Source organism: Centruroides vittatus, unplaced genomic scaffold, assembly GCF_030686945.1.
Source record: "Centruroides vittatus isolate TY-2023 unplaced genomic scaffold, ASM3068694v2 scaffold_932, whole genome shotgun sequence".
NCBI lineage: Eukaryota > Metazoa > Arthropoda > Arachnida > Scorpiones > Buthidae > Centruroides > Centruroides vittatus.
Genome location: NW_027122721.1, coordinates 1442009 through 1469648, shown reverse-complemented (window position 1 = coordinate 1469648; position 27640 = coordinate 1442009). Strand labels below are relative to the sequence as shown.

The following is a 27640-nucleotide window of genomic DNA, read 5'->3' as shown; positions in this document are numbered from 1 at the left end:
GCCGGTTCTGACTCGCGGCCTCGCTAAACTCCTAGCTTTACTTCTCACAAGTAAATTTTCCGTTTATTCATTCAATAGAACGTCAATATTAAAATTTTTATCCAAGAAAATAGTTTTATTTAATTTTAAATGTTTGCATCAGAAAGTTATACAAATGGCCGGATAATAGAGTTGACAACCCGCCTCTCTGAAGTATGAGTTTGAGTCAGGTTCTGGAATCTCAAATATTTTTTATAATGGGGTCTCGTTCCTCATCATCCGGATGCTCCATTAAGGAACTGGCCGAATCTACAATGAGCAAGGAAAAATTAATAAAATAATGTAATTTTTTATACTAATTTTATTTAAAAAAACATATTTTAAGAACTGCTATAAATAAATCGAACAAATATATACAGTATATATATTTAAAAGAAAAAAAATGTAAAAATATTTTAAAATTGATATTTTGACGAAAGAGGGCGCAACTCGTCGAAATTCCAATCTTGTAAAAATGATTTGCAGACGATAATCAGATGTTGTGTGGTGAGATAGTTTGGTTATTTATGCTTTATTAATCGTTTCGGCGATACAATTAGCAGTTTAAGACGATCTTTTTTTCTATTTTAGAAACATTTTATTAAATGCTCTGCATTTATTTAATGTTGCAATTCTCATAAAATTATATAGACAAATAATAATAATAATGTTAATGTTATTGATGAATTGATATGAAGATTTGATAGAATTCTTGCCTTAAATGAAATAAAAACAGAATTTAGATGTAATTTAATCAATAATGTTTAAGCTTTCAGATTGATTTCTTCAGAATTCGAGAGTTGATCTTTTATTTTAATAATTCTTTATTTTGTTTGCATGATATTCAAGATTAATTAATTCTACTTTGCTACTCAGTTTCTTAGGAATACAAGATGTAATTATTGCTGTTTATATAAGTAACATTGTTTAAAAATACTAGTTTGTTATATTTTTAATAAGTTTAAATTTTAAATAAAGGAAAAAATTTAATATGTATGCTCTATTATAATTCTCGGGGTGGCAAATCTCTCATTCAGCATTCACATCTTATCTCATTTTCTCAATTAGCATATTCATTTCATTTTTAAAAAACTTTCATTCTTTGATCAATATGTGTTTCGGGTCTCTTCAGTCAACTGTTACAAAATGTATGTTCAATTACCTGAAACGTGTATTGACCAATGAATAAATAAAGAATGAAAAAACTGCCATGTGTGTAGTTAATGCACTTCGTCATGTTGAAGAAACGAAGAAAACATTAAGACATGGTTTCAAATTTATAAAGAAATATACTTATCTAGTTATGTTCCATTTTTAGCCGATGAAGATAAATTTATGCTGCAGTTTTAAAAAATTGTAGACCCATAAATTTCCACTGTTGCTGTCTGTCTTTCTATCTTTTTTTAATCTCAAGAACAGAGTTAGGTAGATGAAAGACGAGACCAGATATGGAAACCTTAGAGGCAGGAGTTCCCAATTAATTATATACAAACTTCCAATGCAAACTGGAAGTCACATTATTTCAATTTGAAACTTTTCCCCTGAAAGCAGTTAATAGATGATTGGCACAACTCTATTGTTAAAGGAAAAGCATGATGTACAGGGACAAGACACTATACTACTAATTTGAAGTAGAGAGCATATATTTTAAATTAAATTTAAAATATGATTAAAAATTGCAGCCTGGCATTGTGACAATGTCACAATAAATAATTGCTTAAGTTTGCATATGAATCAGGCCATGTGGTATCCAGTTTCAGGCTAGAAAGACCAGTGCCAGCTTGGACCATAAATGCTATTGATGATAGTTCATGGCAGTTGAACTTTCAAAAAAAAGTGTAGAAAATGCCTTGAAGATGACAGTGAGCTAAATACCACCAGTTAATGGCTGGAGAATTAACTGTATCGTGGAGCTGCATGAGTTTGTTTTGTCAATGCGCACAGTTGCTATGCATGTTGGGCATGACGTGAGTACCATCCAGCAATGTGTGACATGATGGACGCAGAACATGCCAAAGAGGGAGTAGATTGGGCTGGCATACGACATGGTGCATAGATTTTCTGAACAGCCCATCAGAATTTGTTTGCCATGACATGTGGTATCCAAAGTTTCCTGTTGCTGTCAACAGGAGCATTTGTGTTCACCCAAACTATTCACAACAGGTTGCATGAAGTCAGGCTGCATGCATGGCAACCAACAACAGGGGGTGACATTAATTGCTTGACAAAGGCTGCATGCTTGGTGTGGTGTCATTATCATTGTAACTGGACCACTAATTGTCGTCGAGTACTGTTTACAGATGAATCTCATTTCTCTCTGTGGAGGAATGACAACCATGGATGGGTGTGGTGGTATTCTGAAAAATGCTACATGCCAGCCCTTTTTGCTGAGCATCACACCAGGCATCACATTCAATCACTGAAATGTCCTGGTGCACATTTCTGGTACTCTGACAGTGGGCCAATACATTACATGAATTGTAGAGCCTGCAGTTCGGCCACTGGTGCAGGTTGCACTAACACGGTGTTCCAGCAAGACAATGCCCAAACCGCACACAGCATGGCAAACTCTCACCAGCCTGAATGGAATTTATAGCCTTCCCTGGCCGGCAGCCATGCCAAATCTTTCTCTCATTGAATACTTGTGGGACCTCATTTGACATGAGATGCACCAGGAATCACCACCACATACCATAGACTACATGAGTGCCACAGTGGACACAGCTTGCCAAGGGATACCTTTATTATCATCATTGATAGTGTGCCTTGTCATATAGTGGTCTGTACAGCTGCTTTTGGAGGCCATATTCATTACTGAATAAACAGGTATGGTATCTTTGTTCTTTTAATCATTTGCATATGTTTCATACTTTTACTGGTTCTGCAATGTTCATGTGCATGGTGTTGTAATTTCATTTTTGAGGAGTGTAAAATTTAGATTAAAGAACAAATTTTGAGTTTTAAATAACAGATTGTAAAATTCTATAAATATTCAAACAGAATATGTTGAGATACTCTAGTTGTAAAATGATTATAGAGAAAAGATAAGGTAAAAATCTATATTTCTACTTTATTTCATCATAATTTAAATATATTGAGATTTTAGTAAATGTTAAATCAAGTTTGTTCAGTCAAGAGAATATGCATTGATTCTGCAGTATTTTGCATCTTATTTTTCAATATTCTGCATATTGATTCTAATATATAGTTATTTCTGGTTTTAATATACCATGTAAAGCATTTTCTTTCTTTCTGTTCCTTAAGTAATTTGATGATGATGCTTATATTTTGAAGTATTTCTGTTTTTTTAAATGAAGATTTATTGTTATTGTATGAATCTAGGAGATAGCATACAGATTATGGGTATCCCTTGTTCAGCACAGTACTTGTACAAAAAATTGGGGATATCCCCATACAGCAAGACTTCCGGTTTTACTCTAAGACGATTTTGGAAAGCCTTTGTACAAAATTTCATAATTTTTAAGTACAATGATACTTCAGTTTTTGTTGATAATCCATCCGAAAACAATCCGTGAAATCCAAAACCGAGGCAATTATTTTCATATGAATCAATGTAAATCCAATTAATTTGCTCTAGACACTACAAAATACATACCAAAAACACTTTATAGAGAATAAATATGGTTTAATACTAAAAACAATAAGAAATCGATATTAAATGAATATAAAAGAATAATGTGAAAAATAAATGAACATTTAACATGGCATTCAAAGGGTGCTGGCTCTGAAAACTTTTTGATCTTATGATGGAGTTAAAAGAAAAGGAAAGTGATGGAATTGTTTGGCATTTTTTAAAATTCTTTTTGACCTGTGGGCACTAAGAAAGCCTCTTTTAGCAAGCCCATTATGGGTTCGGTTAGGCCCACAATGCGGAGATCGAGTGGTGAGGGATGGGGCTTGACATATCCAGATGGACTGCTCACCAAAAAATTTCTGGGGAATTTTTGATACGTCCACATTCGATGGTACAGAGTGGTAGGATGCCACCTTGACCACTCGGCCATCCGGCTGTCATAGAGTTGTTTGGCTAGACATGAGGGATAATGCTCACATAATGAGAAAAAATGCTACACTGAGCAGGAAAATGCATGGGTTGTCCTTTGTATTCGGAAAATTAGCAGCAAGGTCACATGGGCAGGCCAACGAAAACCAAGACAAATTTTTCGCAAAAAAATCAACAAAAACCAAAACCTAAGTCAATGAAAACTGAAGTATTACTGTATAAACTTCGTTGTTTGATATTTTTTTTATTCAAGTAAACATGCGTGTTGTCTCAAATTTGCCCATGAATTTTTGAATATTGAAATTTTCAATTTGTTTTGTGCCTTTTGTTAGGTTTACTTTAATGAAAACTGACAATAGAATAGTGGTATCTCTATACTTGAACAATTTGATATTTTAGCACAGATTCTGTAAAAAATTGCTTGGTACTCAACTGAATAAATGTGACTCACTAGAAAGAATTTTCAATTAATAACATATTTTTACTTTGCATCCATAGAAACTTATGATAAAAATTTAAAATGTAGACATTGTTGATTTTTCTGATCAAGTTCAACAAAAAAGCTCAGATGATGATGATACTTTCAAAAAAGAAAACTCCCTTGTTTAACTAAAATTAACATTAATGCATCATACAGTACTTTTAATTGTGCTTGTTAGTTAATTATTGATTGGGAATCAAGTATCAGTTGCTTTAATAAACTTATTTCTTTTAGTAACAAAAAAGAATAGTAACTTCTGGAATGTAACCCTATGTTTTGCATCAGTCTTTTTTTCATATAACACGGATTCACATAACACAGCACTTTTTTGGAACATATGTCTATCATGTTATACAAGAGATACCTATATGGTTTCAATGTTGGCATTATTTAAATATGTTGACGTCGTACTGCTAGATCAACAATTTAGTCAATAGAATATATTGCTGGTTTAATGATAGTCGATGATTTGGATCTATCATTTGGCTGTAATTTAGATAAATAATAATAAGTATTTTTGTCTGGATAATTTACGAGAGAATAATTTATATATAACATCAGCCTAGTTCACAAAACTTGTATCTCCAAAATACTTACTTTACAGGAGAAATCAAAAACTGGTTTTTAAGAGAGGTACTGCAGTTTTGGCAATGAATTTTTACTTCTCTAAAATCAAATGCACCAGAAGTACAAGGTTTGTGACCGTGCAGAAGATGCATCATACCATTTTGATTATGCTGAAAGTTTATAGGGAATTTTTAAGAAATATTAATGAAACAAGTTTTATAGTGGCTATTTAAAAGAGAAAATATATGAGACCAATCCCAGAAGTGCAGTATATGAAAAATAAAAGAAATCATTTTTAGAAGCATTAAAGCTATTAACTTCAGTACTTCATATAAAGTCAATCTGAACCTGATTATGCATACAAAAGGTACATAGATACATAAGGACACCACTTTCAGCATCTTATATGAGTTTTTGTATGTTTAAATAATGTTAAAATAAAATTTATAACAAGTGTCCTTTGCATAAATTTATTTGTATCATTTCCAGTGAGTACAGCCAATTTTACATGCTATCCTTTAACAGTTGTATAAAGATTATAATAAGATACATAAAAAATTCATATTTATTCTCAGAACATTTGAATAGGATTACAACCTTTAGTTTCTGGTTAATCATCTCATTTATGCTAAGTATCTAATTCCAAAAATAAAAAGTAATAAATTATTTCATTGACATAGGTCTTTCGATTTCTTACATTATTTTCCAGTAAGTCATTTGTAGCCTTGCAATAATCAATACTTCAAAGTAATATATATTTTTAGATTCAATTTGATGATAAAACTGCTTTAGTATTATTAGTAACTTAAAAACCTTGTTTTTAATTCATCGTTCTATGTGATTTTCATATTGTCAAGATATCCATTAAAGAATTTTATTATTCCATTTGCTTAAGAATAGGATACTGATCCATTTTAGATGGTAAAAGCTAGTAGAAATATTTGTTATAACAACATACTATGAAGCTATAAATGAAAAAATTTTTAATTTATAAAAATAACTGTTTAAACTTAAAAAAAATATTTAAACTTATTTTAATAAAATAAATTTGAAAAATTTTTTTAAATTGATAAAATGATATCCCAATTAAATTAAATTGGATTAAATGTGAATGTTATGATAATTTATAAGGGCAATAACTCATTGAAAAAATCAGATATTATGTCTTAGATAAAAATTAATAATTTTTAATATATTACATGTAACTAAAAAACTTTTTAGGCTTTTCTCAAAAGTTTAAATTCTTTAATAAGTCACATTTTAAACAAAAACAACAAGTAATTGTTTATTGTGGCATACTCTCAGTGCTTGGCTGCAGTTTTTCATCACAGTGCTCTCAATTTTAGTGGTGTCTTCCCTGTACATGATACTTTTCCTGTTAATAATAGCCATGTCAGTCATCTATCTAATTCCATTCAGAAGAAAACTTTTGAATAGTTAATCTAGGCTTCTCGCCTTAAGATTTCTATATCTGATCTCAGCTTTCATCTATCTAACTCCATTTCTGAGATTAAGGAAGGACAGACAGATGGATGCCACTGGGAATTTATAGGTCTGTAATTTTTGAAAATTGCAGCCCAATGAATAATATAATAAATTCAGGAAAATTTTAGCAAAGATTTTATTTTAATACAATTTTATAAAGTTTATAATTAGTACAACTCACATTAACCAATTGACCAGTGTGCATACGATTAAAACTTGGTTTTCTTAGCCCCTTCTGGGCTCTTCCTTAGGCTTCTTTTTTTATTCAAAACAAGCTGGCACTTAACATTCAAATATAAATCGAATGGTAATATATTTCGGATACCATACGCGCATGTGTTCCCCTTAAGATATTTAAATAAGATTGAACAATACGATGATTTCGAATGCACATGCATTGCACTTTAAATATGATTGAAAATTAAATATTATTATCTAGTAGAGCCTGCCATGCAATCAAAAGGCACATTTCCTCCCTAAAATTAATGCAGGTTGTTCTGTAACAAGCCTTAAAATTTCGATCGTGTCCAAGCATTTGAGATGTTCTGGGTGTGGGGGTGGTAAGGATGATACGGGTTCTGGTGAAGTCCACCGGAACCCGTATCATCCTTAATTTTAGGGAAGAAATGTGAGTTCTGTGGCAAGCTCTACTAGACAATAATATTTAATTTTCAATCATATTTAAAGTGGAATGCACGTGCATTCAAAATCATTGTATTGTTTGATCTTATTTAAACATCTTAAGGGAAACGCATGTGCGTATGGTAGCTGAAATATATTACCATTCGATTTATATTCGAATGTTAACTGCCAGTTTGTTTTGAATAAAAAAAGAAGCCTGAGGAAGAGCCCAGAAGGGGCTACGAAAACATTTGCAAGTTTTAATTGTATGCACACCAGTCAACTGGTTAATGTGAGTCACACTGTTTATATTCATTCCAGTGTGTTGTGCAGTTAATTATAATTGTCTCTTTTATTTGTTGTTTTTATCTACTATAATAAATACTTGTTTATACAGTATATATATATTATTTTCTTTTCAGATAATTTGAAATTTTGTTTAAGAAACATAAAAATTGTTTTTTGTTATCATGTTGACACACAAAGAAGGAAAAAGACGACCAGCCTCTAGTAATCCAAAACTGCCATCTATTCACTCACCAGTATTAGCAGAAAATGGCAGTGATGATCTATCTAAGCAAATTACATTTGTTCCAGTGAAAATACCAACTACCAAATGGCAAGATCAACATTGGCCTCCACCTTTAAATCTTTCACCTTTAAACCAGAGAAGAAATAGTGATACAGGAAATTTCCCAGTCATACTAAAGAAAGAAAACAAATCAGGTATTGATTACATATTAAATATAATATAATTTAATAATATAATATATAATTGTATTTAATTATAAATAGATGATAATCAAAATAAATCAGAAGTTGATATTTTGACAAAGAGAAAATCAAGCAGTGCAAAATGTAGTATGGGAAAATGTGAAAATGTAAGTAAATTTATTTTTATTACTGTAAATTTTTATTATATTTTAAGTGAATCTTATTTATTATGTAAGTTTCATTTTAAATTTATAAAAATATTTTAACATTACTTTTAAAGACATGAAAAGATAAATACCAGAGTTCCTACACACCTGGAAAGTCAGGGAAAATCAGGAAAAGTCAGGGATTTTCATTAGTATTCAGTAAAGTCATGGAATTTGTTAAAAATTGTCAAAAAGTGAGGGAATTTGCTTCCGTGGCTGCCTTGTTGATTTCTTGCTGACAATATGTTTGACTAAGAGTAGCCATCTGCAGTCAGCAAGAAGTAATGTGCAATACGACCTATGAAAAAGGGGTGCAGAATATTTTCAGGATTCAAAATTTTTTCCAAGCATGCATAAAATTTTTCCAAAAATTTATAAAGTGCAGAAAATGATAAATAGTTTAAATAGTATTATTTATTATTTTTAATCTTAATAATTCTGTTGTGTAACAAAACAATTTCTGATTTTTTTCAGTTTATTAATATTTTATAAAGTTCAGGAAATTTATTAAGGGATAAATTTAATAAATATATACTTTTGTACATGGATTATATAGAATTTGTTAATGAATAATAAAAGATAATTGATTTTTTTCTTTTTTTTTCAAAACCATGTAGATTTATGGTTATGGATAAATAACAGAATTTTAATAATATGTTTTATTTTTAATTTTAATATTTCAGCAATTATAAAAAATATATAACCGTTAATTAGAAAAAATTAACTAATTAAAACATTGGAGAAGTAAAACATATGTGCATAGTAAGTCAAATGTTTTTATTTTGTCAATGTGCCATACTGTAAGGGACATGAGAGTTGGAAAGTCATGGAAATTAAAACAAAAATTTGCATAGAAACCCTGTAAATATGTAAAGAATAAATCTTCAGTGTAAAGATCTTTAATTGATTTATATATATAATATATATAAATCTATTATTAATAAACAAATTAGATTCAATATAAATGAAACTTATTTATTTGAATTTATTACATTAAATTATATTAAGTTTTCGAAGTTAAGACAATGAAGAAAATATACACATTTTCAAATCTATGTTTTATCCGTTTTCACCAACCACAGAAGTAACATAGACTTGAAAATGTGTATATTTTTTTCATTGTCTTAACTTCGAAATAGAAGGTATCCAGAGTTATGTAACAATATTAAGTTTTTTTTAAGGAAGTATAATTTGCAGTAATACTTTTAGGAAATATGAAATTGTCAGGACATTTTCTAAAATAATGAAAAAAAATTACTTGCTAAAATTATTTAATAAATCAGAAATAAATTCTTATTATACAGCTACTTTCATTGCATTGTAATCACAAGTTCATTCTATATAAACATTTAAGAATTTTAGCAGTTTCTTGAACAGGATTCATTTGGTATGACTTTATATAGGTCCAAATATAAGATGCAAACATTTTGATCCATTCATATGGAATAAGTATATTACATTTGTTAAAATTAATATACAGGGTGATCATAATTAAAGAACGGTGTTAAGGTATAGAAGGAATTATGGAACAATTCTCAATTAAATCTGATTTACATATTATCTTGAATATATGGTTTTCATTTTCAGGAAAAAGTTTTACTTCAAAATTCAGCCATTATGATGAAATTTGGCACTGCTGTCCCTCTTAATGTGCATATTACATTTTCTAACAAATTTTGGCTATAAAAGGAATTGCAAAATGTTCTCCACAATACTTTGACAGGTGAACAGTCATGGTTTCATTTTGCCTGGTCATGCATTATGTGTTCTATCAAGGAAATAGCAATACCAGCTGGCACTTAAGGAATTTTGGCTCTTAAAAGGCTTACGAAGCGGTCTTCTGATTATTGAAATATTAGGGAAACAAAGCAGTGAATGCAGTTTTTAAAGCATGGAGATGTAGAGCTATATCTTTGATGTAATCATTAATTTTGAATTTAAATTGAATTTTGTTGTTTCTTAACTCTTGAAATTTGTTAGAAAACTCCATATTATAATATATACATTAATGGAACGATAGCACAAAATTCTGTTCTAATAATTGAATTTTAAAATAAAATTTTTCCCTAAAATTCAAAATCACAAACTCTGGACAATATGTGTATCAAATTTGATCAAGATTTCTCCTATAGTTCTTCTACAAAGTGCTCTAAACACCTAATCTTTAATTATGATTAACCCATATAATTACAATTGTTTTTGCTTAGAAAAATTCTCATTTACTTGAATTTCTTTCAGAAATATGGAAATAACCTGGTACTAAAAGTCTCAAAAATAATATATTTATCTTATTTAGATGAAAAAGAAGCAAATACTTATTAAATAGGTTTTTATTGAAATAATTTTAGGAAATGAATTCTTAGTAAAGTATACATCAAACACTTATTTAAAAACAATTTTTTATGTATTAATAATATAAATACAATAATGATTTTATAGAGAACAAAAAATTCTTTATAAAAGCATTACTCTAACAAACAAATATGTTATGTAAACAATATTTCACAGATATCATTAGGAAAGTTTAACCCATAGAATACTGCTAAAAGAACAACTATTCTCTTTGTACTCTTTAAAGATGTTTTTTTGTTTAAATTTAAATCTTAAGTAGTACATAAAAATTTGTCAGAATTTGTTATATCTGATATATTGATTTTAATTGTCTTTTCTATATTTTTAAATGTTCTATCTTAAAATGATGTATTGTCAGAATTATATTTGCTTTCATGTTTTAAATTATCATAAATATAGTAACATAAAAACCACATAATGATAGATAATAAATTTATTAAGTTGAGGTCAAAATTTGTTTTATTTAAAATTCAATAACATTGTGTTAAAAAATAATTGTTTAATACTACTATAATTTATACTTTCAACATTTAATATAATATTCATTAAGATTTCAATAAGAAATATTTGAAATGAATATAATCTTTAAAATGGTTTTAACATTTTAAGTTTGTTTAGTAGATCAAATACTTTTATTATTCACTTTGATTTATAAATTAATCGGTAATTCAGGGCTTGCAGTAGATCTAAAATATTGAGTTATTTTTATTTGTGGATCTAGGAATGATAGTCAAATACTAAGCGTTACAAGTCAAATTTAAAAAATTTATTTTCTGATAGTCATTGATTTCATATAATTAAATACATATTTATGATTTTGATTCAGATTCCTTGCTTACAAAAATACAAATTTTAATTTAAAGTGTAATAGATGAGAATGTTACAAGATAAAAAATTATTTCTATTTTCTGTCTTTCATACATTCAAATATTTCAATAGCTTGCATTTGGAAACTGAAAAACTGATGAGCCATTTAAGGTGAATGTATTGTCATTAAGGTTTATAGATTATCCTCTTTCAGGCAGCTTCATTGAGTGCATTTTGCCTGATTCTCTGCACTAAATGCTCTCACATGAAACACTGTTCAGTAGTAAAATTAGAAAACAAGCATGATGTGATTGCTACAATACATTTATTAATCATGGGTTTAAGTTCATGTAACCTTTTAATTTATTTACATTTTTACAAATTTTATAATTTAAAAGTATTAATTATAAAATGTCCTAAATTATTTTCCATTCCTGCTAGTTATTTTGCTGTATCAGTTTACTGAATTAATCCATTCGTAGAAGTTATTTGCTATATGGTTTGTTTGTGTTTAATTATTTAATAAAATAAAAACATTTGAAAAAATTAAAAGCATAAAGTATAATAGTTCACTTACTTATTGTTAGTAAGCTTTTACCTTTAAGTATTGATAGTTTTGTTAAATTCACATAATTAAAATATTTGTCAGAAAAAACTAAGTAACCCAAAAAGTCATCCAAATGATAAAGTCATGAAACCTTTATTATTTGTACCACTCAGAAAGTAGCCCAATTCCCAATTTATCACATAATCTAGGAACTTTGTGCATTTGACCGTTGGCCATGTTACCAAGAATAGTGAAAGATTGGTCATGCATATTTGTTATAATGATGATTTGTAAATGAGAAATTGCATGTACTTATGTCAATGGGAAATATTGAGAGTTAACTTTGACTTGCAAGTGAAATTTTTGAGTCAGAATTTCCAGGAAATTTGCAAGTGAACACAAGTCCTGATAGTTTAAAAATTTATATTTTGCTGCAGCTGCAATAATTTCATGTTGATGTTCAGTTTGTCAAATGTGAATCAAATCACATTTTGAAAATTCTCTTAAAATTTTATATGAATATACTTATAAAAGTTTTATAAAGCAAAATTTCAAAACCAAAACCTTTACAATCTAACAGAAATCATTTACAGAACTAACATTATCAATTATTTTAAATCATTTTTTTTTTTCCATTCACTTCCCTTTACTTGCATCATTCAATGAAACTTATGTAATAGTTTTTTCAGAAGCCAAACTCAACAACAGGTACTGTACTTTCTCTTATAGGGATATGCATTTTTGTGTCCCTCTTCAGTCCAGTTTCTTAAGTATCTGCTATTTAGTATCAAATTCAGTATAGTATTTTATAACATTCAAATTGTTTTCGTATATTATAGTATTATTATTGTAAACCAAAATGTACAAAAGAATTTGAATGTTGTGAAATACTATATTAAGAATCTATCTTAAGAAATTAGATTGAAGGGACCAAAAAGTGACTGAAATGTATATCCCTATATGAAGGGTACTTTTTGTTCAGTATGTCTTTTAAAAAAACTACTATATAAGTTCCATTGAATAATTAAATCATTGTCATTAAGTTCTAGAATAAGAATTATATAAAATACAAAATGTCACACATAGTAGTAACAAGATAAACATTTAAAATTAAATATAATATAAAGTAACAAGAAAAAAAGTTAATTAAAAATGAATCAGAATAGATAAATAAACAACAAAAATAAGAAGGTTAAAATAATGAATAAATTTCCAAAATTAAAGTCTTAAACTATTTTAGTGCAAACTCCAGGTGTTAGAAAATGTGTGTGTCTCACAGCTGTTAAGTCTTTCCTATACTTGTTAATTTCAGCATTTCTCTAATATACTTAATATGTTTTGTTTTGTATAATAACTTCTGCCTGAGTTATAAAAGTTTTTGTTTTGTATTTTTTATCAAATTATTTGGCTTTCTATTTTATAAAGTACATACATAGAAATGTAACTTGAAAATTGTTTTTGTTTATAAACAAATATTGCCATATTTTTCAATTGTATGGTGGTCATGACTGATCTCAAATACATTCAGAATAATTTTTTAAATATTTTTATTCTTAAACAGAGTAGAATTTGGCAATTTTGAGTAGCTATCTATAAGGGACTGACAACATTGATTAGCTAGCATTACTTTGTCAGTTGTTTTTTGTTAGGTGACTGCAAGTTTATCTTAATACAATACTATATGAAGTTGTATCTGTGGACACTGTGAGTTATTAGTTTTTTTCTTTTGTTATTTTGAATGGAGAATATTGCATATCAAATTAACAATAAGAAAAATGTTGACAAATTACAGCAGATATTACTTGAGTGAGATGAAAAAAATTAAAAGATTGAATCTGGCAACATTGATAAAATGATATTGTGGAAGAATGTGCATAAAATTCTGATACTAAAGAAGTTAACATCCTAATTTCTTTAGTTTCATAATTTTCAGATGTTAACGTATATTAGAATGTTAAAGCATACATAGTTAATATATGTTTATAGAATATTGATTATAGTTATTGCAGGATTCATTTTGATTTATTTTTGTATAATTTTTTTTTATTAAAATCTTTTAAAAATTAATATTTCTTCTCATGCTTTAAAAAACATTATCATTTTAATAGAGACACAACAAATCTTTTTAAATTAAACTTTTGACAACCAATACACATTTTAAAACAATTTTAATATTATTATATCTAACAGACTATAACCTCATGTGATAGTTTTGACACCATATACTCTGCAGGGTTAAAACTATTGTTATAATAGAACAGAACTAGTTATAAATTTATTTGATTTTGTCTAAAGATAGGTAATTTAACTGTCTTGTTTTATTAAATGATGATGATTAAAATTTTACAAATACATAATGAAAAGATCATTTCAAAGTGAAATTTGCAGATTATTTAAATTGATATTATGTATTTCTGGACAACATTGTATTATTAATTTATTAAACTTTAACATAAAAAAAAAATTAAAAAGGTATTGCAGTTTGCATTATTTTGTTAATTTATTGCTTAATTATATTGACAATATTAATTAATTTTTTAATTACATTTATTTATTCATTTTTTAGATAAATGACCGAAAAATTGAAAAATATAGAACAATATCAGAAATAAATTTTCTTGATATAAAAACCGATTTAGATAGATTAAAAAAAGATAAACGGATTATGGCTAATCTACTAAAAGAAAGTCAGAAAGAACTGACTAAGAAAGAATCTCAAATGAAAGGGATTATTCAAGAAAATGAAGTTTTAAAAAAAGAAATAGTATCCTTAAAAGCACTCAAATTGAAAACAGAAGAAAAAAAAAGTGAAAACACTATGGATAATCTGATTATTGCAACAGATGAAAATAAGGAGGAACTAAAGACATCAGATAATACAGAAAAGATAACTCTTTTAGAAAGTAACAAAAAAATTGCTTTGCTGACACAAGAAAATCAAATTCTTAAAGAATGCTTAAATAATATATATTGTAAAATTTTGGATACTGATTCTTTAGAAACAGAAAATATTCAGACAGAAACAAAACAAACTTTAGAAAATTCTCTTATAAATTCTGAAATAGAGATTGAAAAAATTAATGAATATGTTGAAAGAATACTTAAACAACATGATAAATTAACAAGAAAAATAGAAGAATATAAAAAAATTCCACAAAGCTCAGCTGCTGATAGTAATGAAAAAATTAAATCAATTGAAGAGGACAAAGAAAGATTAATGCAGGAAGTTGGAACAAAAGAAAATGAAATAAAAACATTATCAGAACTAAATGATAAACTTAAAGATAGTATGATTTTAACAGAATCGCGGTATGAAGATTTAGAAAAAGAAATTATAGATCTACAAATTGATAATAATAAATTAGAAGAATTTCTTTTAGTTTGTCGTAAAGTAAGTAAATATGAAAAATTTATTTTAATATATTTTAATTCAAAAAAATTTTCTTTTAATATAAGATTAAAATTAATTAATGTTATCAATGCAAACACATTTTGCTGAGAAATTACTTTTAATTTCTAATGTATTGTTATCTTCATATTAAATTTTGGTATATATAAATTCTAATGTATTCTTTTGTATTTAGATTGATATTATTGAATGGAGATAATCACTGTATATACAAGATGTTTCACAAGGAAGTGGCAATATTTTTATAGTGTGTTAAGGACATTCTTTGCTGTACTAAAGTGCAAAGAAATGTAAGCAAACCATATATTTTTCTAAAAACAAAAAGTTTTGACAGTAAGAAGTTGAAGGGCAGCAAGATGGAGGCTATTCTGCAGCACCTTAAGGGATAGCTTGTCTGAACTTTAAACCCTTTTATCATTGAAACAATGCTCTTGAAGGGCTATGTTTATAGGACATTTTTGGATCTCTCAGGCCTCTAGAACACACTAAAAATATGGTCACTTCCTCACAGAACACATTGTTTAGTATTTCTCTCTACTATTTCTTATACCAGGTTATAATAATAATGTTTTTTTTTAGCTTTTATTAATTAAATGTTTTATTTATTGCTTAGATTTCTTAGCTCTTTCACTGTACATTAATCAAAAAATAAAATTCTTTTTTTTTTTTATTAAACTTCATATTTCTTGCCTTCAAATTTAATATTTTGCCATTTAGAGAAATAACAAAATAATAATAATAATAATAAATTCAACTACAGTAGAGCATTGATTATCCGATCCCCGATCAACCGTCACATCAGTTAACCAACCGCGTTCTAGTCGGCAAATTCAAATGTCCACTAGTGATGTAGTGCTACAATATTTGGCTATGTCTTGGCTACTTTAATATTATTTTTGTTAAATTTTTGCGTGTTTTTAGCTGGAAACACTGGCTCAACCATAAAAGGGAGGCCAGTATTTAAACCAGGCTTAATTTTCTATTTTTTCTTTATTTCTGTATTTATTTTGTGCAAAATAAAGAAATAATTGAACGATGATTATTATTTTTAAAAAAATTGTTACGCTTAACATCGATGAAAATTCAATGCGAAGTAGGTTAATAGCGATATACTAATATGCTTATTAAATGTCATATACTAATATACTAATACACTATACTAATAATGTATTTTTTCGTACTTTTCGGTTATCTGTTTTTTCAGTTATCCGACCAACTTCAGTCCGCAATTGAGTCAGATAATTGATGCTCTACTGTAATAAAATTATTAAGTGTACACAATAACACTCACAGATGGAAAAGGGAATTAGTTATGGCAGATATTTTTAGCATATAATAATTCAGATACATCAAATATCAAATTCCTGTAGAAAAGTATTAAAAAGTGCATGAAGCAGATTTATAATTATTGTTTATTCAGATTTAATATATTATTAATTTTCACTCTATTGCAATTTTATTATTAGTTTCTCAGTGTCATATAAATCTATTTTTTGATTTGATCTGCAAAAAGATCAAATCAATGAGAAAATTCAATGTATCACTATCCTTGTTTATTTCACAGGTCTGCAAAGGAGATAAATTTAAAAAATTATGTTTGACAAAAATTACAGTTAATGTCAATCCAAAATGCTTGAAAGATACACTTACAGAAATGTACAGGCAAAAATAAGATAGCTCCTGAACAAAATACTTCAAAGATTTTTTGAAACAGAAATTTTTACATAAATTAAGAGATTTTTATTTTTGTGTTCTGTCATTGTGCCAGTCCATGTCAAACGGCAATGAATTTCTTAATGTTATATAGATACTTAAAATATAATCTTATTTATTATTGTACCTTGATATTGTATTTGATAGATGTCTTACCTTCTCTGACCACTTTTGCAAAATTATAAGAAAAATGTAGTCATCAGAAGTATACTTTGGTAATGCTGCTGTGTCTCTGATCAATTAGTTCTCAGAGCAATTTTTTTTATTTCACTAATTTCCAGTTGATTATTGTTTACTGATATGGTTAGCAGCTATTGTGTATTCATACAAATGAGTTCATCTGTAAATAAATTTTCAAATTTACCATACATTGACTGCAGTGAGGTTACAAGGTCCATGTCAGATGTTCCTCTGTTAAAGGCTAGAATAGGATATGATCAAAATATTTCAAATTTTAAATATTTCCAGTGTTATTTTTTTGGGCAAAATTTCTTAAAATGTTTCTAGTTGCATTACCCAAACACATTTTTGTCTTTGCCTTTCAGTCTATTAGTTGTCTCACCCAGAGATCTTTTTTTTATCAAGCAATCTCTCATACTTTTCAACTAGAAGATTGTTTAAGAAATTCTTAAATATATTTTATATTGTAATGCCTAGCTTAGGCATCTGTTTTGTTTTCTATCTTACTTTATATACTTATACATTGTTCATGCTATGGCTAATTTTATTATTGTTTGTGTTATACTGTTTTATTAAATATGTACCTTTTTTATTTGTTGTTTTTAACCTAATTCTTTATAATGTGGTCTCTTTTGTAATGTTATGTGCAGACAGTGGTAATTTATTTATTTTTAAGTACAGTAGGTAAATTTATTTATCATTGAGAAGCAACAATCATGTAATTATTTTTAATTTGCAATAATTTTTAAAAAAATTAAAAATGTGCTGAAATTAGCTCTATATATTAATTTCAATAGATTTCTAAATATTTTAAAGTGAATTTAAAGATTTTTGTTTAGTTTTTAATTATAATTTATTTAAATTCTTTAATATTTATTACTATGAATTATTGTAATGAATAGAACAAAAATGTACTTTTAAATATAAGGAATATTTCTAAATTATTATTATTATTATTATTATAGGCTCAGAAAGAATTGAGATCTTCTGTTAAAAATTGGGAAGAAAAATTCAATATTATTGAGGGAGAAAAGCACAAATTAGAAATGAAAATTACAAAAGTTCAAGATGAGGTAAAACTTAATATTTAATAGTGAGTATGGAAATTTCTAAATAAGTAACAAGAAAAATAAGAGAATTATTGCTAATAATCAGTTATGAAAAATTAACTTTTTAAAGGAAGATTTATTTTAATAAATTTTATAAAATAATTTGAAGCTTTAAAATGCTAAATAAGTGTTTGAATTGAATTATTATACTAAAATTTTAAAACTCTAATAATAATAGTTTTATTTCAGTTTGATAATTTTAAAATGAATATAATGGAGACTATAAGATTAGCTTTGGATATTGAACCTCTTGAATCAACAGTTCCTACTGATGTATTAACTATGGCTATTGTTGAAATGGCTGAAGAATGTCATGCACTTAGAACAACTGTGGAGAGAATTGAAAGAAAAGAAAATGAACAAATTCAACAGCTTAATAAATTGTACAGCTATATTTTAGAAACTGAAGTAAGTGTTTTTTTATATCAATAAAAATTTTTTTAATAATTAGAATTATTTGAAAATTATAGGGAAATGTATTTATTAATTAAATAACTTTGAAGATAAATAATACATATTATAATATTTTGATTTTTATGATATCACTTGATATCTTAAGGTATAATATGAAACAGAAAGAAAATTATAGAATATCGTGTTTAAGATTAATTGTTTATAATAATAAAACAGCCAAACATTTTTGCAACTTTCACAACTATGGTGGCTAGCATCAGTTATGAAACAATTATATTCAGAGATTAATTACATTAAATTGTTGATGATAGGTTATTAAATTTATATATTTATACAATAACTTGAAAATAAATTATAGTTATTGAACTATATTATAAGCCAGTTTTTACGATACAGTGGGTGATCAGTTAACAAACAGTTCAGACTGTGAACAAATTGGACAATGAACACTTTCGCAAAAGATTTTTATGTTCAGACAATGAACACTTCACAGAACAAACACAAAAAGAAGCGACGTAAAATAATGAATGTCGATTGGTTTTCCCTTGTCTCCGGGTAACAATTTGAAACCTTTCAGAGCTCGGGAGACATCAACATCGACGCTCAACCTAGTACTGATCAGATAGTATTCCTCCAAGCTTTGAAACTCTCTATTGTAATTCCAGCTTTTTGCTTACAACCTTTCTGACAAATAACTTTTTATAGTCTTTGCAAGACTGTTAGGCACTCGTTAAGTTTTGCTGTTGGTTTTTATTTTCTGAAGGTCGAGAATTTAACTGTCATATCAGATATTCATTAACATTTTATCATAAAAATTTTGAATTTAATTCAGGTCTCACATTTACATAATTCTTTCATGCACTAGTTGATTTCAGTTTTCTGAATTTTTGTAAGTGCTTTTCTGAACTTTTTATTTAAAAAAGAAACTGTGATAATATTATGGAGCCTAAAAAGAGTGGAGTGTCAAGAACCTTTCTCACCATAGAAACCAAGCAAGAGATAATAGCCAAGGTAGTGGGCAGAAGATATCTGATGTTGCTAGGCAGTATGGCTTGAACAGGTCTACAGTAGGCACAATCTTAACTAAGAAAGATAAAGAAGAACTCAAGCAGCTAAAGGAGTAACAAAAATCACATCTGAGAAACAAAATATGTGCCAGCCATGAAAAAATGTAGAGATTGCTTTTAATTTGGATAAAAGAAAGGGAAATGAAAAGAGACATAACTAGTATGATTATCATTCAAGAGAAAGCTAGAGAAATTTTTGAAGAACTGAAGAAACAAACTCCACATTTGTCACATGAGGAGATAGAATTCAAGGCTACCACTGGATGGTTTGCAAAGTTTAGAAGAAGATCTGGCATTGAACATGTGGTAATTCATGGTGAGTCTGCTAGTGCAGATAAAGAAGAAGCTGAGGAGTTCTGTCTCAAATTTGAAGAATTCATTAAAAAAGAAGGATATTGTCCACAACAAATTTTTAATTGTGATGAAACTGGTTTATTTCAGAAGTGCATGCTGAACTGTACCCACACTATGAAAGACGAAAAAATATTCCTGGGCATAAACCCATGAAAGACCAATTGACGTTACTTTTGGGGGATAATGCTGGTGGTGATATGAAGCTTATCCAGCTTCTTGTCTATCACTCTGAGAACTCTAGAGCATTCGAAAAAAATTCCATAATTAAATAAAGACTGCCAGTGATGTGAAGATCAAATAAAAGGGCATGTGCCATGCAGGCTCTTTTCAAAGAATGGCTGTTTGAAGTTTGTGTTCCAAGCATCAAGGATTACCTTGAGACCAATGAATTGCCATTGTGAAAGCACTGTTGCTATTGGGCAATGCACCAGGACACCCAAAAGACCTTAAAGATAATTTGCTGGAAGACTTTCCCTGGCTGACAGTTCAGTTTTTGCCTCTGAATACTTCTTTGTTGATTCAACCAATGGATGAAGAGGTTATTGTAGATTTCAAGAAATTGTACATTCAAGCAGTGTTTCATCGGTGTTTTGAAGCGTGCCAGTTCTCCACAACAAAGACATTAAAAACGTTTTGGAAAGAAAAATTTGATATTCTTGAAGCTATATGGCTCATTCAAAAGGCATGGTCAGAAGTCACTCAACAACAGTTGAATTCTGCTTGGCGAAAGTTGTGTCCCTCCTGCATTCAGGGAGATGGAGATGATGTCCCTGAAATTATGGATGAAATTGTGACAACTGCTAGAGATCTGGAATTGGAGGTGAATGAAGATGACATTGAAGAGCTCATAATAGAACCTGAAACTGATTTGATGACAGAAAAACTCCAAGAACTCTTGAATGAAGAACACAAAGAAACTCAGAGAGATGTCTTTTCTTCTGGGAAAAAGGACGACAAAAGAGGATCAATGCTGACATCTCCTATTAAAGATCTTTTGAAGTGGGAGGATGTCAGAACAATCGTCTTAGAATGGCATCCAAACCAGGTTGAGGTTAATAGCTTTGGGATCTCTATGACAACAATGCTATTAATTATTTTCGAAAAATCCTGAAGAAGAGAGAAAAGCAATCGACATTGCACAAATTCTTTAATGTCCCAGTAACAGAAAACAACATAACTGATAAAAATGCAATACTGTGTATATATGTATTTTTATTATTACATATAAATAAACATAGTAAGAAAGTATATAATTTTTTATTTATCTCTTGGGGTCTCCAGAATGAATTTATCAAATTCCCATAAAAACGTATGGTAAATCGATTATCGGTTAATGAACAATTCGGATAGCGAACAAAGTCTTGGAACAGATTATGTTCGTTAACCGATCATCTACTGTATATGAATACTACTATAAAATTTTTGTAAAATTCATAATTACGTCGTTATTCTAAGAGTGCTGTAGATAAAAGATTTTTAAAATATTTGATTTTTAATTTAAATAAAAATAATTTTAATGTTTTAATATAATAATTTTAATAATTTTGTATTATATTTGAAAGAAAAAACTAGAAAATGATGGAAGAGATATTACTAGTCTTCAGAATGTGATTTGCAAATTGTCATTAATTGCTGTACCTAATATTAGTTTAGAAGAAGCTATCATTAAAATATATTCCAATACTGTTGAACGGGAAAAGAATATATTGAATAAATTATCATCATTAGGAATATCAGCACAAGGTGAAATGGGTAAGTTTTTCTAATTATAATATAATAATACAGAAAATTAAATTTAAAATCTTTATTGGTATCAGGATTGGATTTTAAGATTTTTTTTGTAAATATTAATGTATTATCAATTTCTACATAATTACTGATACAGTTACAGCAAGTCAGTTTTTTATTTATGTCCAGTCTTTGAAATGCAATAGAAAATTTTAAACTATGTAAAATTTTGTTTTGCATAGTCTTGGAATGTTATATATTTATGATACAAATAGTAATAAAAATATTTTAAATTTTTGTTTATGATTTAACATGCTATTTGCATGGTTAACAAAAACACAAAATTTGTTGATGTAAAAAAATGAAAAACTAGTGAATGATATTTTGTTAATAAATATCTCATAATGAGTAATGTTTGTTTTAATTGAGTTTCTTGTATAATTTAGTAAAAACAATCAGTTGAATTTTTTATGAAAATAACTGCACATTCTATGACAATTTTTTTTTATTTGTATTTTGGAACACATTCTTGAATCGCAGCAGAAGTTTTAATGTGTTTCTGTAAGACAGAGGTGGGCAATCTTTTTAAGTGTGCATGCCAAGATTGCAAAATTTATAATGAAAAATTTTCTCATGTGACAACTGAAATTTTTGGAAGCATATTATTTGGTGTATTTTAAATATTGAGAGAACCTGTCCAAATAATCAAAAACCCACATATGTACACACTTTATAAACTTTATAAATTCCCTACAAAACATGAAAAATAAATAAAATGATGGTAAAACAATCACTTCATGTTTGACTGGCCGATGAATGATGCAACAACAGAATGGGTTGAAATTTGTAAGTCAGTATATTCCAGAGATGTATCTCTTGGAAATAAGAAAATGAAATAAATGTCTTATTACTTATTATTACTAAAACATTGATAATTTTTCTTCAATGCATTTTTATTTAATATTGTTCTATTCAATGAAATTGTATTAAGTTAAAATACATTTATTCATCATAAATGTCATTTCTTTCAATTGTGTCACTTACAATACATAACATGATCAAAAGTCACTAGTGTAATAAAATCCTGTTTTGTTGGTAATAAAATGTTGGGTAATTGATGCAACTGATCAAATGCTCAATATTAATCTAAATGATGTAGTGTGCATGTTGAATGAAATTTGGAAAGAACTGAATTCGGATATGATTAAATACTGCTGGTTAAATTCGCAATGTCTTCCTCCTATGATAAATGCTGAAATATCAGCAAGTGAACAAGACTTCAAGACCTATTAGTGTTTCAGTGACATGGGTATTGTTGATGCCACCAATGCACTTGAATATGCTTCCTGAAACCAAGACTGACTGACATCATACACCATAAATGATGAAATTATTGAAGCTGTTTCTTATAGTATTATTGACTTTCAAGAAGTAGATGATGAAATAAATGAAGATGGTAATAATGTTCCAACATCTACAGAAGCTCTTGCTAACTTAGAAAAAGTTGGCTCCTCTAACATGGAAAAAGTTTCAGACATGTTGATTGATAATCTACAATCAAGAATATTCACAATTTTGTGAATTAACAACAGGAAAAGTATGGATTTTTTCAGTGTAAATATTTTCTTTTTAGTCTAATTTTGTTTTGTTTGATGTAGTCTTATTATTAAAATATAGCAGATACAGTGGTCCAAAAACATGTCTATTTTGCTTCATTCTTTTATACAGTGATGTGACAGAAATAAAGTTAGAAAAAATCATAAAATTTTAAAATATTATAGTTACATTTTGTGTAGTATATGAATAACATATGTGACATTTATAACAAAACAATAAACTTTTATACTACAATGTTTTTGTGTTTGTGTTGGTACAAAAGTTATTCGATTTTGTCACCTCTATTTTTGCAACTGAATTTTGATGGTCCCAAACAGGTGACAAAAATGAGTGGCAAGTGTGTACAATTCAGCAAAGATGTTGGGTATTTATTTTTTCAGCTGAACTCCAGGCTGCATGTTGGAGAAAGTCATTGGCGTTCATTCAAGGATTGCTCACCCCTGCTGTAAGATAAATTGTCTTAAATAAATTATGCTAATTTTGGGAATCCAATTTCTTTACTGAATAAAAGAAATGTGTTCAGTTAAAATCTTAGATTTAAGCTGAGGATGGTAAATTTTAATAGTTTGGAATAGTACAGCATAAATATATAAATTAGAACAAGTTTCCTAACCTTTTATAATAATTGTCTTAATGTGCAAATGAAGACAATTATCATAAAAATTTAGGAAAACTTATTATACAAGAAATAATTGCCTCTTTATGCACATCCTAGATATATATATCCACCAGCAATATACTTTAAAAGATTTCTAATTTTAGTTTAGTATGTTGCAGTATTTTTATATCTGATAAAAAAACAATCTTTGTCCTAGAAGTTAGTTGCATTGAAATTTATTGATTTAATATAATTGTATACAGAATTTTCATTCTTGCCAAATTACTAATCAATATAAGTTTAAAAGAATAGACATGCTTTCTTATAACCTAATTATTGTTGGCAGTTCAATAACATTTATAAAATTTGAAGAGCATCAGGTGATAATTACAGAAACTGTTTAATCATAAATTTTTTTTGTAACCTCTAAGAATAAGGCTCATTTTGTCATCAAAATACTTTTAATCAATCATTTTGTCCTCAAAGTTTCCTTTAAAAATTTTTAAAATAAATTGATAAAAAATCTTATGAAAAATGAATAATTTGTAAACTTGTTTTTCATAAGTTCCAGGATTCCCATTTTCCTACTTTTTTAGTGTAAAATTTTGGATAAATATTAATATATATGTATTTTTTTAGTACTTCATTATTCTAGACTGGATCAGAAAAATTCTTCATACACTTTGTTTTTTTATCTTGTATAATTTAATGTGGACAAAACATTTGTGTCTGAAATCCTGAAACTTTCTTGCTTCTAGGGTAAAATTTGACAACAGGAAATTAACCAGGCACTTGTTATTATTTATGGAACAATTATGGGAATTAAAAAGGGTACAAGACCACCTGGAAAAAATTGAATATCAACTTAAAAGAACATATTATGTTTTGTATCAGATCTCTTAATTTGGAAACTATGGGAAAAAATAAGAAGTTGAAATAAAAAAAAATTATAAGAATTGAATGTCAGTGGCACTCTTAACATTTTAAAGAAAATATGATATTGAAATATTGCTTTTCTTAAAATCGCCCTACCTTTCATTGTTGATGGGAGCCTTGAAGTTTTTGGATTAAAAATGTGAATTGTAATAAGTGTAATAAAAAATATAAAATAATTTTCTACTTTTTTGTAATAAATTTATTTCCAAATTGCAATTTTGTTAAATTTAGCTGAATTTATAGATTCATATTCACAATGGAATTAAAATATAAATTCAAATAATAAATTTGAATATATAGTATTAAATTAATGAATATATGTACCATAAAAAATGACATTTGTGATGAAATAATTTGTCTTAAAAATTTTTTAAGACAAATTATTTCATAAGACATATTATTTCAACAATTATTAACATAAGTGTAAAATAATTTTAATATTTAAAATTTTCAGTATTTATTTTTTAGTTTTATCTAATAAAGATTTATGGATTTCTCATTTAATAATTGTTATCTTTATAAGTTTACAAAACTGCATTGCATTGATTGCGATTTTTAGTACATAAAAACTATTTACCTAAAAGTTATTTTTTGCTTAATTAAAATATGGGTAATTTATTAGGTGTGCAAATTGAAACAAACAGGAAATTTAAAAGGAAGTTACACTTTAATTATAAGGAATAGAGTTTTATACATATATATTCTACACTGGCACTTAAAATTGTTTACATAATGTTTATTTTGATTTTTTGACATTTAAAAATTAAATGTGAATTTACATACAAAGCATTTTTAATCCTTTTAGAATCCTCATGAATGGTATGCCAAACCATATCAGTTCTTCTAGATGTCTTCATCTCTGTGTCATATTGGATGTTTGGTTCTCTATGAAGTTAGTCTTGGTGTTGATTGTCATCACCATTAATTTTGTTTTTACAATTGCCCAAAGATTCTCAATTGGATTTTCTTCTGACCAGGTGACACCTTAGGTCCATTCTCTATCAAAAAATTCATTACTGATTTGGTTTTGTGGCAAGGTGCTTCATCCTGCCTGAAGACAATAATCTCTTTCCACAACTTTATCAGGAAACTAGTCAGTTATATTTTAATGACTTTTCTATACTGGTCACATAGTGCCTTCTATAATGTACAGAGCAGTACAATCTTCCAGTTTTTTTTTTTTTTTGTAAGACAGTTCCACTCCATTACTTTGGCTGGATTTTTAACTATCTGTGTGATACATTATAATAAAAGATGTACTTTATTTTTTACTTTCAGGTCTTTTATTTTTCTTTCAATATAGATTGATGTGAGGATAATGATGGAAATTTACATTGTCTTCTTCTGTAAAAACGTTTTATTAAACTAAAAGAATCAAAGTTTTATGACTGATTACTTTCAATTTATAATTTAATGATAGCTTACCTTGCTGCATCATTCCTAAAGTTTTCTTGAACTTTTCTGAGCCGTAGCAGACAATCTCAGCACATAGCCAAACAAAAAGTCAGATAGACCAGTGGTATACTCATCGCCAAATTATAGATGATTATACTTCCATGCATCAAGTTTTATGATTGTTTGAAATATCCTTGCTGATTCCTTTCTGCTTTGATTTTAGCCATCTAGGCAAGTTCTTTTTATTCTTGTGCTTAAGCAACTATGGCTGAAACCTAAGTTTTCCTTTTGTGACAAGGACTGCACTGATCTGGTTGACTGATTCTTGTGAAACATGAAGTTTCTTCAATATCATGTTGTAAATGCTTTTTTTTAAATAAACATCAGGCAAAACCTTTTCTTGTGATAACTCTGCTGACTTCCCATAACCTTAATTTTCACAAATCAGAACACTGACAGCAGGATAGCCTGAATAAAATAATGCAAATAATTAGTATAGAATTGAAAAGTTGAAGTATCACTAAAAATACTTAAACTAATTACATTTTTATTTTAAAAACTCACAAAAGAGGCTAAAATGAAATAGTTAAACATAAATTAATAGGCTGAATAAAATAGCTATTGTGTCTCAATGAACAAAGCTGCCATTTTTGAGAGAACTTTTATAAAACAAAAATTTCTCTACCAGATTTTTAAATAGAAAATCTACAACCATATGTAATACACCTAAGCAACAATATTGCGTTACATTGCATTGCAAAGCAGCTTTACAGTTTAGTTTGTAGCCAGTAAGTAATGAAAGAAACTGGCATTGAGTTTAATAATTTGCACACCTTTGAGTATTGAATGACTATTTATATATAACTTATTAATTCATAAAATTAATCTCTCTAAATTATTTTTATTTTTGAAATGGTTTACATATTTTATAATGAAGCAATTATGAATTTTTCTTATAGATATTCTTTGTATCTTGGATTCTATTAAATCTCAAAATATAATAGAACATGTACAAATATCTAGTGACCAATCTGTACAGGATGTAAATGATAAAAATGATTTTGTACCAATTAAATTAACAAATGAAACTACTGATGATTTAAAAAATGAGAACAATTTTGATGTTAATGAAATAGAATCAAATAATTTTAAAGAAATGAACAAAATAATGAGTTATCTGAAAAACAGTCTATTCAGAAGAACACAAATGAATCTATAGAATATAATATTTCAAAAGACATACATGATAAATTTTATCGTTTCATATCGTTGAACTGTGATTCTAATGTCTCAACAGA

General features: G+C 27.7%; 1 protein-coding gene across 2 annotated transcripts; it reads left to right on the top strand.

Annotated features, from left to right (window-relative positions):
- The first annotated feature begins 448 nt into the window (after positions 1-448).
- On the top strand, positions 449-27569 carry LOC136990470 (putative leucine-rich repeat-containing protein DDB_G0290503). 2 transcript variants are annotated; one of them, XM_067288857.1, is made up of 9 exons: positions 449-520; positions 7619-7706; positions 7794-7922; positions 7992-8077; positions 14389-15213; positions 18090-18197; positions 18423-18641; positions 21631-21820; positions 27302-27569. In XM_067288857.1, exons 2-9 carry the CDS (start codon positions 7667-7669, stop codon positions 27559-27561), a joined length of 1857 nt encoding a protein of 618 aa, XP_067144958.1. In that variant the 5' UTR covers positions 449-520; positions 7619-7666; the 3' UTR covers positions 27562-27569. The 2 variants fall into 2 exon arrangements, with proteins under 2 accessions (XP_067144958.1, XP_067144957.1); XM_067288856.1 differs by having other exon boundaries at positions 7619-7922.
- The last annotated feature ends 71 nt before the right edge of the window (positions 27570-27640 follow it).

What these genes read in the sequence shown, in the direction of transcription:
- LOC136990470 (XM_067288856.1), top strand. Translation starts at nt 7,667, where the DNA reads ATGTTGACACACAAAGAAGGAAAAAGACGACCAGCCTCTAGTAATCCA. An exon ending in TTCTTTTAGTTTGTCGTAAA is followed by an intron (nt 15,214 to 18,089) that starts GTAAGTAAATAT and finishes TTATTATTATAG; the next exon opens with GCTCAGAAAGAATTGAGATC. An exon ending in GCTATATTTTAGAAACTGAA is followed by an intron (nt 18,642 to 21,630) that starts GTAAGTGTTTTT and finishes TATATTTGAAAG; the next exon opens with AAAAAACTAGAAAATGATGG.